General features: G+C 35.0%; 1 protein-coding gene across 1 annotated transcript in view; it reads right to left on the bottom strand.

The window, feature by feature from the left end:
• Positions 1–436: 436 nt before the first annotated feature.
• Positions 437–14,213, bottom strand: part of ZNF804A (zinc finger protein 804A) — a 313,788-nt gene continuing 300,011 nt past the window's right edge. Inside the window, exons 3-4 of the mRNA XM_027126426.1 lie at positions 6,205–6,335; positions 437–4,142 (exon numbers count right to left, since the gene is read on the bottom strand). Of these exons, the coding sequence (XP_026982227.1) occupies positions 905–4,142; positions 6,205–6,335 (3,369 nt within the window). The 3' untranslated portion in view covers positions 437–904. The remainder of the gene's footprint in view (positions 4,143–6,204; positions 6,336–14,213) is intronic.

Genomic DNA, 14,213 nt, shown 5'->3' on the forward strand with positions numbered 1-14,213 from the left:
AATTTTGACATACAAAAATGTTATAAGAACTTATATTGGTTACTTGCTATTTCTTACCTACTAGTACTGTTTAATAGTTCCCGGAACGACACTAAATACTTTGCACGTTTTGTAGTTATTCGCCCCCCCCACTGCACCAAATGCTAACATTACTTTAACGAGAATTTCCATGGTTTATTATCTAGAGGGCCAAGTGTTCATGAAACATAGTAAACTTTGAGTATAAGCAACATTATGACAAACAGAAAAGCAAACGGACTTAAACTTATTCTGAAAGATAGTATTACAGTTTAAGTATTGACAGAGCGCCAAAGATATTTTGCTGATCCTCTGAGGTTCAGAGATGCCAATAAACAGAAGAAACAATATAAATTCAAAATCTATTGTTACTATACAGTCTCAAAATAGTGAAAACCAACTAAAAACAAGGGTTTGATTTACTTAAATATTTAACAAAAATTTATTGCAAGAGAGATTTTTTTCACTGAATTTACAGTTTCAAGGAACATGGTACAAAACATAGTGCCATCAGCTTTGTCTAAACATTAAATAGGTGCAAATACACAAAGGTTAAAAAAAAACAAAGAGCATACTTTACAACATAAATTACAGTACTATAAATATATTTTATATACATTATACATACTCTTAAGACATCATTTTAATATACAGCATATATTATATTGATTTTCAAACTATTCAGTGCCTTACTAATATTATATATCAGAAACTTAAGAATTTATTTGCATCATTACACTTACAGTAAATGATTTCATATCAATGAGGCCATATTTTGCCTAGTTTATTTCCACCATTTAAATAGGCAATTATCCACTTAGATGAGCATTAACATGTAGAGCAATAGTTTTCACATGAATATTTTCTTTCCCTTTCATAGTGATGACTAGAAGAGGGGCTGCAGCGGGATGACCGATGGGTGGGGGGACAGCAGTGAAGGAAAGAGTGCATGGGGTAAAGGTGAGAAAGCCAGATGGCTAGGATGAAGAACTGAAGCTGGAATGATTGGCATCTGAGGAGAAGCAACAAAAGTTGGCTGATTCCCAGGACAAAGCCTTGGTCCTACTTGTCCTACTGAGATCTGAGGTAACGATGTTCTGGTGAGAGCTGGGACTTGGGACAGAAACTGTTGGTGCGGTTGAAGCACTTTAAAGGTTCCTGCAGCTGCAGCTGCTGCTGCGGCTGCAGCAGCTGCTGCATGCTGCTGCAAAACAGTATGGTGGATAGCGGTTACAGAGGTAGAACACAAGGGCTGCTGCAAAGGCAAAGGCTGCAGAGGTGTGCTAGGGGGTGGGAGGGCAGCTGGAGGAAAAGTGAATTTGACCTTGTTGGCCAGCATGCTCGGCGGAATGATGTGCTGGTAGACTTCACATGGTAGATTTTTGAACTTGTCATGGTTTTCTATTGGAATCAATAATGCTTGTTCTGGTAAAGCTAACGGAGCCAGGATCTGCTCCGTTGTTACAAAGGTATGGCCACTGACATGTGCTTCTTTGAATGGTAATGGTGGTTGTGCATTAAGGATTCCTGAATTAAAACACAGCCACTCAGTTGATGCCTCATTCATCTTTCCTTGTGGAAGGGCCTCAGCCAGTTCATAATGACAAAGGTATGATTTAGGTTGTGACTGTCTAAAGTTCCTTTCAATACTAGGCATCTTGAAAGGAATTTGCTTCTCATTAATATTTGTATTTTCACTTCTTTCTTTGTGTTCAAGCAAGGTACTGTCCATTTCTTCTTTTGTTGGGGCACTAGCTATGTAGACTGAAGTGGTGGGTTCATTGGAAATCTCTGACAGTTCACCAGAAGTGGTCTCCATTACGACCTGCTCAGTTTCACCATTGGTTTCAGAAGGAAGGGGACTGTTAGCGGGCAAGGACAGTTTATTTTCTACTTGGTCCATTTGTTCTGAGTTCCTTTTGACATTTGCAGTTTCTTGTGGTTTTATTTCCTCTTTTCTGTCTTCACTTATTATTTCATCCGGGTGATGTAAGAAAGAATTACCTTTCCTGGGATAATCTGTCTTCTCTTTGAGTTCCAAAGCTTCAAAACTGGTGTGGAATCTACTTTTTCTCCTCCATTTCCTTTTAGGTTTACAAGGAGCAGAAGCATGGGGTGGCCTCAAAAATTCTTCTGGTAGATAATTCTGTTGATCTAAACTTTCATCTGAAGAATAAGAATATGAATGTTGTCTACGTTTTTGATGGCATCTTTCTGATTCATTAATGAGAGAATTATAACCTCTTTTAACTGCCTGGTTCTGACTCATGCATTTCATTTCATTTTGAAGAACTAGGCATCTGTGATCTTGACTACAGCTGGACGTTTTGGCTTTCCAACTACAGTAAGTTCTGGAGTATGTTAAATTATGTTTCACAGAATGTATCATTGTTGAATTGGATTGTCCATTTAAAACAACTGAGCTCTTTTTACAGTGGTTTTTAGAACTGATAATATTCTTATTGTATTCAGTGTTCTGGGTTTTACACAATTCTTCATTTTCACTTAAGTATATGGATGCTGATTTGGGCCTTTTATCAGGTAATTGCTGTGAGTCTAATAATTGCTCTGTAGCTAAATACTGTTTTTCTGAAATTGTTTCCAGTAGATTTTTCCTAGTTTTATCAGTGTAACTATTTTCTCTTTCCATTTTGAAATACGTTTCTGATTCTTTGGTTTTCTTTCCATAATTATGGTGACATAACTTTCTTCTTTTTTTCTTTCTTCCACTTTTATGGAACCAGAGTTCGTTAGTATCTTTCAATCTTATTTTGTTGTATTTGCCACCAAGAACATCCTGTTTTATCTGATTTTTAGTAAAAGTATATTTTTTTGTTTTTCTGATCCTACAGGAAATATTTTTATACCTCTGACTCATACTCTCATTTTTTCCGGAATCACAGCTATTGGAGAGCGTATCATCAGCAAAAAGAGGAGTGACTTGGGTATATCCATTTCTGCTACCTCCAATTTCATGATCAGTAAGTCCTGTCACAGATGCGTCCTTGCAATCTAAAACTGGTCTCTTGCAAATGTCTTCTCCCTTCTGATGAGAAGAAAGATCATTTAAGGGCAGCTTATTTTTATCTAGATTGTTGTTTAATTTAGTGGACTTGAAGTCAAAACAGAGAGGATTACAGCTATAGGAAACTGATGGTTGAGTAGTTGTGTAAATCAGCATTTCTGATGGCCACTGAAGAACTGTGGATCCATCTTTGTTAAGTACGGGTACAAATGGCTCACATGGTCTTTTATATAAATCCATTTTTTTATGTAGGGTTATATTATCCTCTTCAGAATTTAAAGGGGCCAACATGTCAGGGCTGTGATTTTTATATTCAGCTTCAGTCGTGGATGCATCATTGTCCTTAACTCTTTCTTCTATGGTAGCTTGCAAAGACAAACAGTCATTAGCCATATCAAGAACTATGGATTTATTTCCTAGCAAGTCAGAAGTGTTACCACTTACAGGTATGTCTTCATTAATAATAACATCTTCCAGTGGAATTTGATCTGCCAAAGGGACTGAATTTTGACAATTATCTGCATCAGATGATGAAGGGAGTTGAAACTGGCAAAATGGAGGTAATAGTAATGTATCTTTTTCACTAGAAACTTCTTTCATCTCTTGAGTTTGAGCAGTTTCTTTGTCAGTGCCCCTTCCTTCTGGTGGATGAAAAGAATTAGCTTTCTCCTCAGAACTCAAAAGCACATCTGTTGGTGAAGAGAGTTGAAGATGACAAGCACCGGGGACAAATCTACTTTTTCTGCTAAATCCTTTTTCCACAGAGGCATCATCATTGTATTCAGAGAAGGCTGCAGCTGAGGACTCCAGCTTCACGGATGCTTTCTTTGGAAATGCAAAAGAAAAGCCAATTTTGTGCCTGTGAATCCCCTGGGCTTGATCTCCAAGTTGGCTCTTTTTGGCGGTATAACTTTTCACGCTTTCTGGATCTGTAGCAACAGTGGTAACACCTTTAGCATTCTCTTGGCTATGAATCAAAGTACATTTGAAATCTTCCTGGTTATTAACTGAATCCACCACAACTCTTTGGGAAATTTCATTACAATTTTCCCTCACAGTAACAGTTGTTGACTTGAACATAGGACCACTTCCAGGAGCACTACAAAAAGAAACAAAAGTGTGTTTTCATAAAGGACACTTGAGGAAAAATACTCAAACACTTACAACTTAGAAATGTCAGCGTAAGATTTTTTTCAAGTTTTAAAATCTTTGTAAGATAACTACTTTCATGTAGTGCAATTGCCTTCCATAGAACTACAGTTTAATTTAGTTATTGGATATTGTTTGGGATAACTTGGAGATGATGTCTTGAAGTTACTTTTATAGCTATTAACAGCAACGGTCAAAGACATTTCTATGCTCTCAGCCAGTGTTTCCAGACCAAGAATTTTTTTACCCCCATGGCCTCTTCAGTGACATTTTAGAATATGGAACTCTCTAAAATAAAATTACTTTTAATTCACAAATACCCAACATCATTGATCCTATATGGAGAATATGAAGGAAGTTAAAGAAAAACTCTCAGTCATGATGTAAGCAGGGCTGGGAATTCAGTTCAACAATTCAATTCAACCAGTGTTCACTGAGCATCTACCACAGGCCAGGTGATATGCTCAATGAGAGCTCTGAGTCTTTTGGAATGGCTGTTCTTAATATTTAAAAATTATCCTGAAGTTATCCATTATATCATTATATAGAGTAAATATAGGAAAAAACTATACTTACGATGTGGTTTCCATTTATTTGGAATTACAGTATACCATAAATAGTGAGCTCTTATTAAAAGAATGATACTGTCCAGCACATAAACAAAGAACTACCTAAGTATCATCTTTACCCCAAAAGAATTACGCTATGCAGAATTTTCCATGCTTTTCTAAAAAGTTAGTTTCTCAGAAGTTATAAATTGTCCAAATTTTTTTAATCGAATAATTTCTTCAATATCTAACACAGTGGACTGTTTTATTACCTTGTTTGGTATTAAGAAGCAACACTACTTAATTTACACCTCTTTAGAGGCACCAAATTACTGGGAAAATCATGTGTCTGGGGGAGCAGTGTAATGTGAAATATTTATGTATGTGAAGAAAAGTAATTTAGATAAGAAGTTTTGCTTCTTTTGTACATATCTTATTATCAGCTCTACTTCTCTTAATATATTAGACTTTACATTTGCAAATGAATTAAATTACACAGGTCCGAGATAATATGAAATGTAAATTTGCACTTATATAATTTTTCATTTTTTACTACACAGAATAAAACTATCTGGTTGGTATAATTCAACAGAGGTTATGTTTGATATTAACAGTTCACTATAGGATTCAAGATATATTTGAATTTTATTTTGACTTTTCTAAAGCTGACATCTCAAACACTATTTTGATATGTCAATACCCCCTAACATTATTCTGTATAAAATAAATTTGGCATAAAATAGCTTTGTTTTAAACAATAATCAGAGAGGCCTATTTAATGGGGGGGGGTACCCTAAGGGTGGCTGTCTTTTCATAACATTGCCCTGGCCTGAATTTTTAAGTTCTGATTTATAACCTTATAGCTGCTCTCTGTTAGAAGCAGGTCAAAGTGTAAGAGTTGTAAAGTTTTAATAGTCCAGTTAGAGTTCATTCACAGTGAAACTAATTTCAACCTACCTCTGACATGCATAGGGCCTTCCTGACCTTTATATATTAAGAATACATATGGAGCAAGGAACCTCTCTTTTTCACTCCATATGTGTTCTAAAGATCATTGCAAATAAAAGTTCTCCAAATTTTCAATGAAAAAATAAGTTCCTCCTAAAACTCCATTTATAACAAAGTCTACGAGATGGTGCTTTGGTCTCTTCTTCAATCAAATGTTTTGAATTTCACCAAGAAATAGAATAGCATTCAACTAAGATAGCTTAAAGAGAAGAATAATGTAAAATTAATTTTTTTACAAACTAAAATTATAGTAATTTGGCTTTTTATTGAAATGTGCATTAAACAGGTGTTTGCATAAAACTCAAATTCAATTTACTGTTTACTGCCCACAGAAAGCCATGAAAATGTGAGCATCTTATTCTGGGTACAGAAATAGATAGATTTGTGCCCTTTATTCAGTTCCTTTTTTGTTGTTGTCATGTTTTAAGAAAACTTAACATTTTACTGTAGACTCACCATACAGTTTCCTTTCTTAGCTCGGCCAGCTTGTGCAGGCGTTGGAGTGCCTTTTCCTGTTTTCTTTCATCTTTCCTGGATTTAGATGCTACATTTCGAGCAAATTCCCTTTGTTTTAGTTCTTTGAGTCTCTATTAAAAAATACAAAAGTAATTAACAGTATTTAGGTCTATGGCAATGTCAAAGTTACTATTGTTGTTGTTGGAATTTTCCAGTACATTATCTTTGATCTCATCTAAGGAAAATACAGCATTTGTGACCATCCACTTCTAACAAAATATTTTCTTGCACTTTTGGCTTGTAAAAAATGCCAAAACATGTTATTACACTGTATCAAAAGATATACCTATACCCTGGTAAATTGGAAAGGAAAAATTTCTTCTTTACTTATTGATTGTTTCCTGCCAAGTTTCTCTACCTAATTTAGACGAAGTGTTGGAGTCTTATAAACCCCTAATTTTTAAATAAATTCAATTAAGCTTGTGTATTTCAGTTATATACGATAAATTCCATCATATTTTGATGTGCTCTATATTAGAAAGGTGTCTGATCCTTTTCATATTTTTTAAGAGTAAATGTCTTATGTTAATCCATAAGGCAAATACCCTCTACTAATGTGATTTAAAATAATCCCTCCCCTCAAATACCAGGCATATTTCCCAAGTAATTCAAGATCTGGGAAGAAAATTAAGTGTCTTTGTGTAAATTCTTTTTATATTGAGCATATGTTTCATCTGTATCAAAGGAGCTCAGTTTGGGGGCTGAAGGCCAGAAAAAGAACATGTCAACTTGAATAGAATTGATAAATAGCCATGTATGTAGCATGATTTAAGATACCCCAAAGTGGTCCCATGCCCCAAGTATTTTCACTATAGTCTTTCACAGAGACAGTATATAGTCATTAAAAATGATTAAAGTACTGTTTTTTTCTCATGGAGCTCATGTTGTTATGCAATCGTGATACATCAGTCTTAGAATAGGGCTTTACAAGAATAAAACATATACTAATCACATTTTTATGAAGTGGTTGAACAAAATCTTAATAAATGCCTTATGTATATACACTGATGTATGCCAGGGTCTTAGAACAATGCCTGATCTATAAAAGACCTACTCAGTAAATATTTGTTGATTTATGTAGAATCACTTAGATCCTCCAAATTAAGTATTTTCCTACTTCAAAAATAGTTATGCTAGGGAATTCCCTGGTGGTCCAGTGGTTAGGACTCTATGCTTTCACTGCCAAGGGCTCGGGTTCAATATCTGGTCAGGGAACTAAGATCCCACAAGCTGTGCAGTGCGGCCAAAGAAAAAGTCATGCTAATGAAATAATATTAGATTCTTGGTCAACCTAGATTGTGTCTGCTCAATTTCTCTTACATAGAACCATAACTTAAACTTCAAATAATCTCTTATACTTTAATTAATGGGATTTATATAAGGTATATATACATATATATGCATATATATGTATGAGATTACTCTAGAATATTTATTTTAACATAGCACAAAGATATTTTGAGATCATTTACATTGACATATTTGTGAAGGAGTTTATTTAGAGTTGAATTTAAATAAAAGATAACCCATGTCATAAATAGCTAAATTGTACTAGTATTTCATAGAAAGTAAAGTTTTGACATATATCATTGCATCATAACAAATGTAGCTACAATTTTATAATACATATTAAATTATTTGTTATTAAAAATATGTAGAATTAGAGATACTATGGCAAGAAAGTTTTAATTCTAGATTTTAAATATTCATAGTCTTGGTCATCTGTATTTCCTAAAATCTTGAAGTCATATCAAGACTCATTCAACAATTTATTGATCACCAGCAATGGTCATTCTGTTAAATGGCTGGGATATTTTTCAGAGAGTAAAGAAAATGTTTTTACTTTTATCTGGTGTGTGTCTCTGTGTCTATGACTATATGTGTGGGCAAGTGTGTGTGAGTGTATGTTTATATGCATTTTACAGAAATAGGGAGAAAAGACACACAGGAAGAGATAATGGCAATCAGTGGTTGAGGTATTCTTATTGTGCCATACGAGGACAGAACAGGGGTGCCCCAACAATCCCCAGGTAGGCTACCTGGGGAAAGTCACATCTGATCTGGGTCTTAAAGGATATAAAAGAGCATGAAGAAGAAGGGTTGGATGTTGGAAGTGAGAGGATATTTGGGGGAAAAGAAAACTCTTTTGTATAAACATAGAAATAAAAGCATGCATACTCTAAAAGAAAAATACACGATGTAATGAAGGATGGCTAGAGCAGAGTGTATTTGTGGAAGTAAGGAGAATTGATGAATTATGGGGTCCAACCAAATCATGGGGAACCCTGTCTATCATATGACTAAATGTGACTGTAGGAAACATTGAAGGAGTTAAACAATGCAGTACCACAGTAGGACTTTTATTTTATTAAGATTCTTTTGGCATCAGTATGCATGAAACTTTGCCATAGAACAAGATTAAAGACAAAGCAACCAATAAATAGAATATCACAATGAACCAGGTAAGAAACAATAAAAGCCTTTTCTAAGGGAGTTGCAGTGGAGAGGAAAAGTAAAATTAGTGATTTATTGGATGCGCATAATTGAGTGACCTAAAGGATATGCATTACCTTTACTGAGAAATACCACCTACCACTGTTAAGAAACAGATATTCAATCAAGAGAGGGTTTGGGTTAGGAGGAGGATGCTAACAGAGGATTTGAAAGAAAGTAGAAGATTAGTTCTCTAAAATAAACATTTAAAAGAATCAAAGTGCCAAGTAAAATAAAGCGAGAAAGTTGCAATACCAATAAAAGAACTAACGTTCAAAGATTTTTTAAAAATTCTATTTATAAATAGTGATATTTTAAGAAGCAGACATAATTTTTTTTCCTACTAGATTCTTTGGGTAACTGGAGACAACAATCAAGAAAGAAAGACTTGACTATTTTTAATAAAATTTTTAGAATAAATGTTAATTTCTATTATATAAATATGCATATATATGCAAGTTAAAAGTACAGTGCTTCTAACAAAAAGCTAAGCTTTTCTAAAGCAAGTATATGAAACGCCAAGAATTTCACTATTTACTGTTTCAAATTAACCATTATGATTTGACCTAATCCATTTCCACTGACATAATAGTTAAAAAGCAAGGAGTCTGTCAATTATCAAATGCCAGTAGTGTTGTATTATCTGTGATATAACCGAGTGATTGATATGGCTGGAATCGGCCCCTAAATGATGATTTAGGGAACTGTGTACATTTACTTATTTTTTTTAAATTTTATTGGAGTATAGTCAACTTACAATGTTGTGTTAGTTTCAGGTATACAGCAAAGTGAAGAATGCAAATGTTGTTTCAGTCTTGTAGAGGTTGTCAAGGAGCACCAAACTACATTCAAGTGTTCCTATTGATCTCAATCTCCCTCTATGTACACATAATTTTCTTATCTCAGTGACAGACTTCCAGATACCAAGGTAAATAAACTTGACTAACATTTAGGAACTATTTAGTTGCAGAGGTTATAAGCCTGGTCAAATACTCTGGTCAGTTTTAGGATAAAATTTATCAGTCTTTATATACTTTCTTGCATTTTTCTGCAGAAAAATAAGTCCTTCATCATATTTTATATCAAGTAGAGTAATTTTGAAAGACAAAAAATAGAAACCAAGTAAATTCTTTTGAGAATGCCAAATGGAAAGAAAACTTAAGTTCCACACATGAATATACAAGATAATACCTGTGAGGCTTATGGAAATATCAATGCTATTTCAAAAGCTTCCTCAATTTACTGAGAATCACTCAAAAGAAATCCTTAGTGATAAATGTCAAGATAAGAATGACAGTCAGCAAGAATTAGAAAATTAAAAGTATGTTAAAAGGAAATTGTGTGGCCTAGCTACTGCATTACAAAACAAATTATAATGTACGCTCACATATAATTCAATGTACACTTTGAAAATATGCAATAAGGAATGAAAAAACAAAGAATCAATATTATTTGGTTATGATACCATTTCAGAGGGTCTACTCTACTTTCCCACTGATTTACTTCTCTTAGTCTATAGAGAAACAGAATGTCACAAGGGCAACACAGGTCATTAATCCTCAGATATGGTCTCAGGAAAACCCATTGAGTTGGATGGTTGGGAAAGTTATAATGATCCTAGCCTCAGGTTAATGGCGGTGTTAAGACAGTGGCAAAGGTTTATTCAATGTGAGAAAGAGAGATAGAGAAAAAGAGAGAGAGTGAGAAAGATACCATTTAAATAACACATCAGTTTGTGTTTAAACATTTAGGTAAATTACATTGTTTTACAGTTGCAAACAAAACTTTTATGAACATTCTTATATCTATATATTGTACACCTGTCTAGTCTAATTACATCCAAAAGGCAGGTTCCTACAAGAAAAACTGCTAGAATAAAAGATAAACATGCACTTTTTTGATGTTTTCCGAACTGCTATTCACAGCTTTATACCATCATTTCACTCTTCGCAACAGTATATTGGGAATATACACAATATTGGGTAGCATCCCTACTAAATTTGTTTAATTGGCAGTCAATACATAATATATCATTAATGTTTTGCCTATAATTCATTTGTTTACTAGGAAGCAGAAATATTTTTACATATATATTGGCCACCTGTATTTCTTCATTTAGAATTAATATTGTTCCTTAAAATTTATTAAGCAATATTATATACATTACTTTGACTCTGAAAATAAGCATGTGAGCAAACAGGTCTAGCATTATCGTCCATACTCAGAGATGACAAAACTGAAGTTAAGCAAGTTTTAGACTTGTTCAGAGTTGTGTACAAGTGGTAGAACCGGACTGGAATCAGGATTTCCAGGAACACTTCCTGTGACTTATCTCCTATATTTACTCTTCTATATGTTATTCAAGCTTTCTAACTCTTTAGGACAGGCTTATTGGGATGTGATACAGATTTTCATTTGTCTTTCAGCCAGTACTCCTTGAGTGTCCATTACTTGTCAGCTGTTATTCTAAGCACAGTTGATATATCTGTGACAAAGGAGGAAAAATCTCTGTTTCATGAAATTTTCACCATAGTTGAGAGAAATGGACATTAAAACATGTAAATAAGTTGTATAGTATAGTAGGTAGTGAAAAGTGCTGTGGATGAAATGAACTTAAGCTGAGGGTGCAGGAAGTAAGGGGAGGGATAGCAATTTCAAATAGAGTGATTAGGTAAGTTTTTCTATTAGGCTTATTTTCTATTTCTGTTTAACAAATTACCATAAACTTAGCAGCTTTCAACAGCACACATTATTATCTCACAGTTTCTGTAAGTCAGTATGCCTGTTCTTTGCTCAGTCAACGTGTTAGCCAGGATGTTTTCTCATCTGGAGGCTTGTCTTGGAAAAAATCATCTCACAAGCTCCCTAAGGTTGTTGGTAGAGTTTATTTCCTTCTGGTTGTAGGATTGAGAGCTGCAGCTTCCTACTGATTGTCAGCCAGGACTACTCTCTGAGTGCCCAATCTGCCAGCAACAGAAATCAACACTGAGCCCCCAGTATGACACCATTCCCAGGTGTGATCAGCCATTGCCTGGTGGCAGGTTGATTACGATGGACAGCTTCCTTGAAAAAAAAAAAAAAAAAGGCAGTGTTTTGTTCTTCCTGCAATAGACCTTTACTCTGGATGTGAACTTAACTTCCTTTCATGCAACACTTCTATCAAAACTACAATCTATGGACTTACCCAATGCCATTTCTACCATCATGATACTCCACATTTATGATCATTGTTCTGATCAAGGAACTCACTTCACAGCAAAAAAATAAAAATGTGGAAATGGGCCCATTCTCATGGAATTCACTGGTCTTACCATGTTCTCCATCGTCCTGAAGTAGCTGGTTTGATAGAATGGTAGAATGACCTTTGGAAGACTCAGTTATATCTTCAACTAGGTGGCAATACCTAGCAGGGCTGGAGCAATGTTCTCTAGGAGGCTGTATATGCTCTGAATTAGTGTCCAGTATATGATGCTATTTTTCTCATAACCAGGATTGAAGGGTTCAAACATACAGGGGTGGAAATTGAGGTGGCACCACTCAGTATTACCCCTAGTGGTCCACTAGCAAAATTTTTGCTTTCTGTACCCACAACCTTATGCTTTTCTGAACTAGAAGTCTTAGTTCCAAATTGCAGAACAATTCCACCAGGAGACACATCAAGTATTCCACTGAGTCGGAAGTTATATCTGCTACCTTGCTGCTTTGGGCTTCTTATGCCACTGTATCAACAGGCAATGAAGGGAGGTACTGTGCTAGATGAGACAATTGATTCTAATTACCAAGGAAACAATGAACTGGTAGCCACAGTGGAGGTAAGGAAGATTATGTCTGGAATACAGGAGATCCCTTTGGTGTCTCTTAGAGTTATCATGCCCTGTGATTAAAGTCGATGGAAACACTACACCCAATTCAAGCAGTATTACTAATGGCCCAGACCCCTCAGGAATGAAGGTTTGAGTCACTCCATCATGGAAAGAACCATGACCAGATAAGGTGCTTGCTGAAGGCAAAGGGAATGAGTAGCGGAATAAAGCAGTTATAAATACCAACTATGACCACGACTAGTTATAGAAATGAGAACTGTAATTGTCATGGGTATTTCTTCCTCATTTAATTATGAAAAAATATATATATATATTTTCTTTCGTCTCTTAATCTCTTATCATATACGATGTGTTGAATTTACATCATAGTATTTAAGTGGCAGGATATCAAGGAGAAGAGTGAACATCACGCAACAACTTTGTATCCTTTTCTGGGGAGCAAGTCAGTGCATTTTCAGTTGTATAGAGGATAGTTGTATCATGTTAGGAAGCATATTGCCTGTTGTTGTCTTTTTTGGAGATCAAGTATAGTTTAAGGAGATATCTATGCATGGCAAACTGATAAGAGACAGACTTATAATGGTCAACTGTATGTGTCAACTTGCCTAGGCCACAATACCCAGATATTTGGTCAAACACCAGACTACAGGTCACTGTAAAGGAATTTTTTAGATGAGACTAATATTTAAATCAGTAGATTTTAGATACTAATCTCATCTAAGATCATTTTTAGATGAGACTAAATCAGATGAGTAAGCAGGTTTACTCCTTAAATCCTAGTAAAGCAGATTACTCTCCATAATGTGGGTGGGCCTCATTCAATCTGTTGAAGGCCTTAACAGATGAGACAAGTCCCCCAGGAAAAAAGAATTATACCTCCAGACAGCCTTTGGACTTGAGACTGCAACATCAACTCTTTCTTGGGTTTCCAAACTGGCAGTCTGCCCTGCAGATTTTGGACTTGTCAGCTCCTACAATGTGTGAGCCAATTCTTGAAAACAAGTCAACAGATAGAGAGATAGACAGATTGATAGACAGATAAATAGATAAATAAATATTCTATTATCTCTGTTTCTCTGGAGAACTCTGATTAATACAGGTTTTCACCAGAAGATGGGTATCTAGTTATGATGTTTGTGTTGAACAATGCAAATTGCCTTCACATTATCAATTACATCCTTCTAATTCATTAGTAGAATTCCAGTTTGGGGGGAGGTGGGGCGGGCAGGAAGATATTCAATTAAAATGATAAAAATTTCAGCCTCCCTGTAATAAGAGTGGATATGTGACACAGGCCTCACTAATTGAATTGTAAGCAGGTGCCTCTGAGGAGGATATGCCTACAAAAAAATAAACCTCATTAAAGAAAAATTCTTTATGTTTTTTTAACCATGTTTTTCATTTCTTACCCATGTGTAATTGGGAGTCTTAGGTGGGAAGCAACCATCTTTCAATTGTAAGGTTGTCAGCTTGGCAGAGAAGGCCTAGATGCTAAAGATAGCAGAGCAAAAAATGAAAAGATCCCCATTCCCAATAGCATCATTGAATGACTGCATTATTCTAGGACTGATTACCTATGTAGTTTGGAAAAAAATAAATAAAAGCCAACTTTATCTGAGTTTACTTTTATTT

The sequence above is a fragment of the Aethalodelphis obliquidens genome, unplaced genomic scaffold (genome assembly GCF_003676395.1).
Source record: "Aethalodelphis obliquidens isolate GAN/ISIS:26980383/991018 unplaced genomic scaffold, ASM367639v1 scaffold2, whole genome shotgun sequence".
In the NCBI taxonomy this organism is placed as follows: domain Eukaryota; kingdom Metazoa; phylum Chordata; class Mammalia; order Artiodactyla; family Delphinidae; genus Aethalodelphis; species Aethalodelphis obliquidens.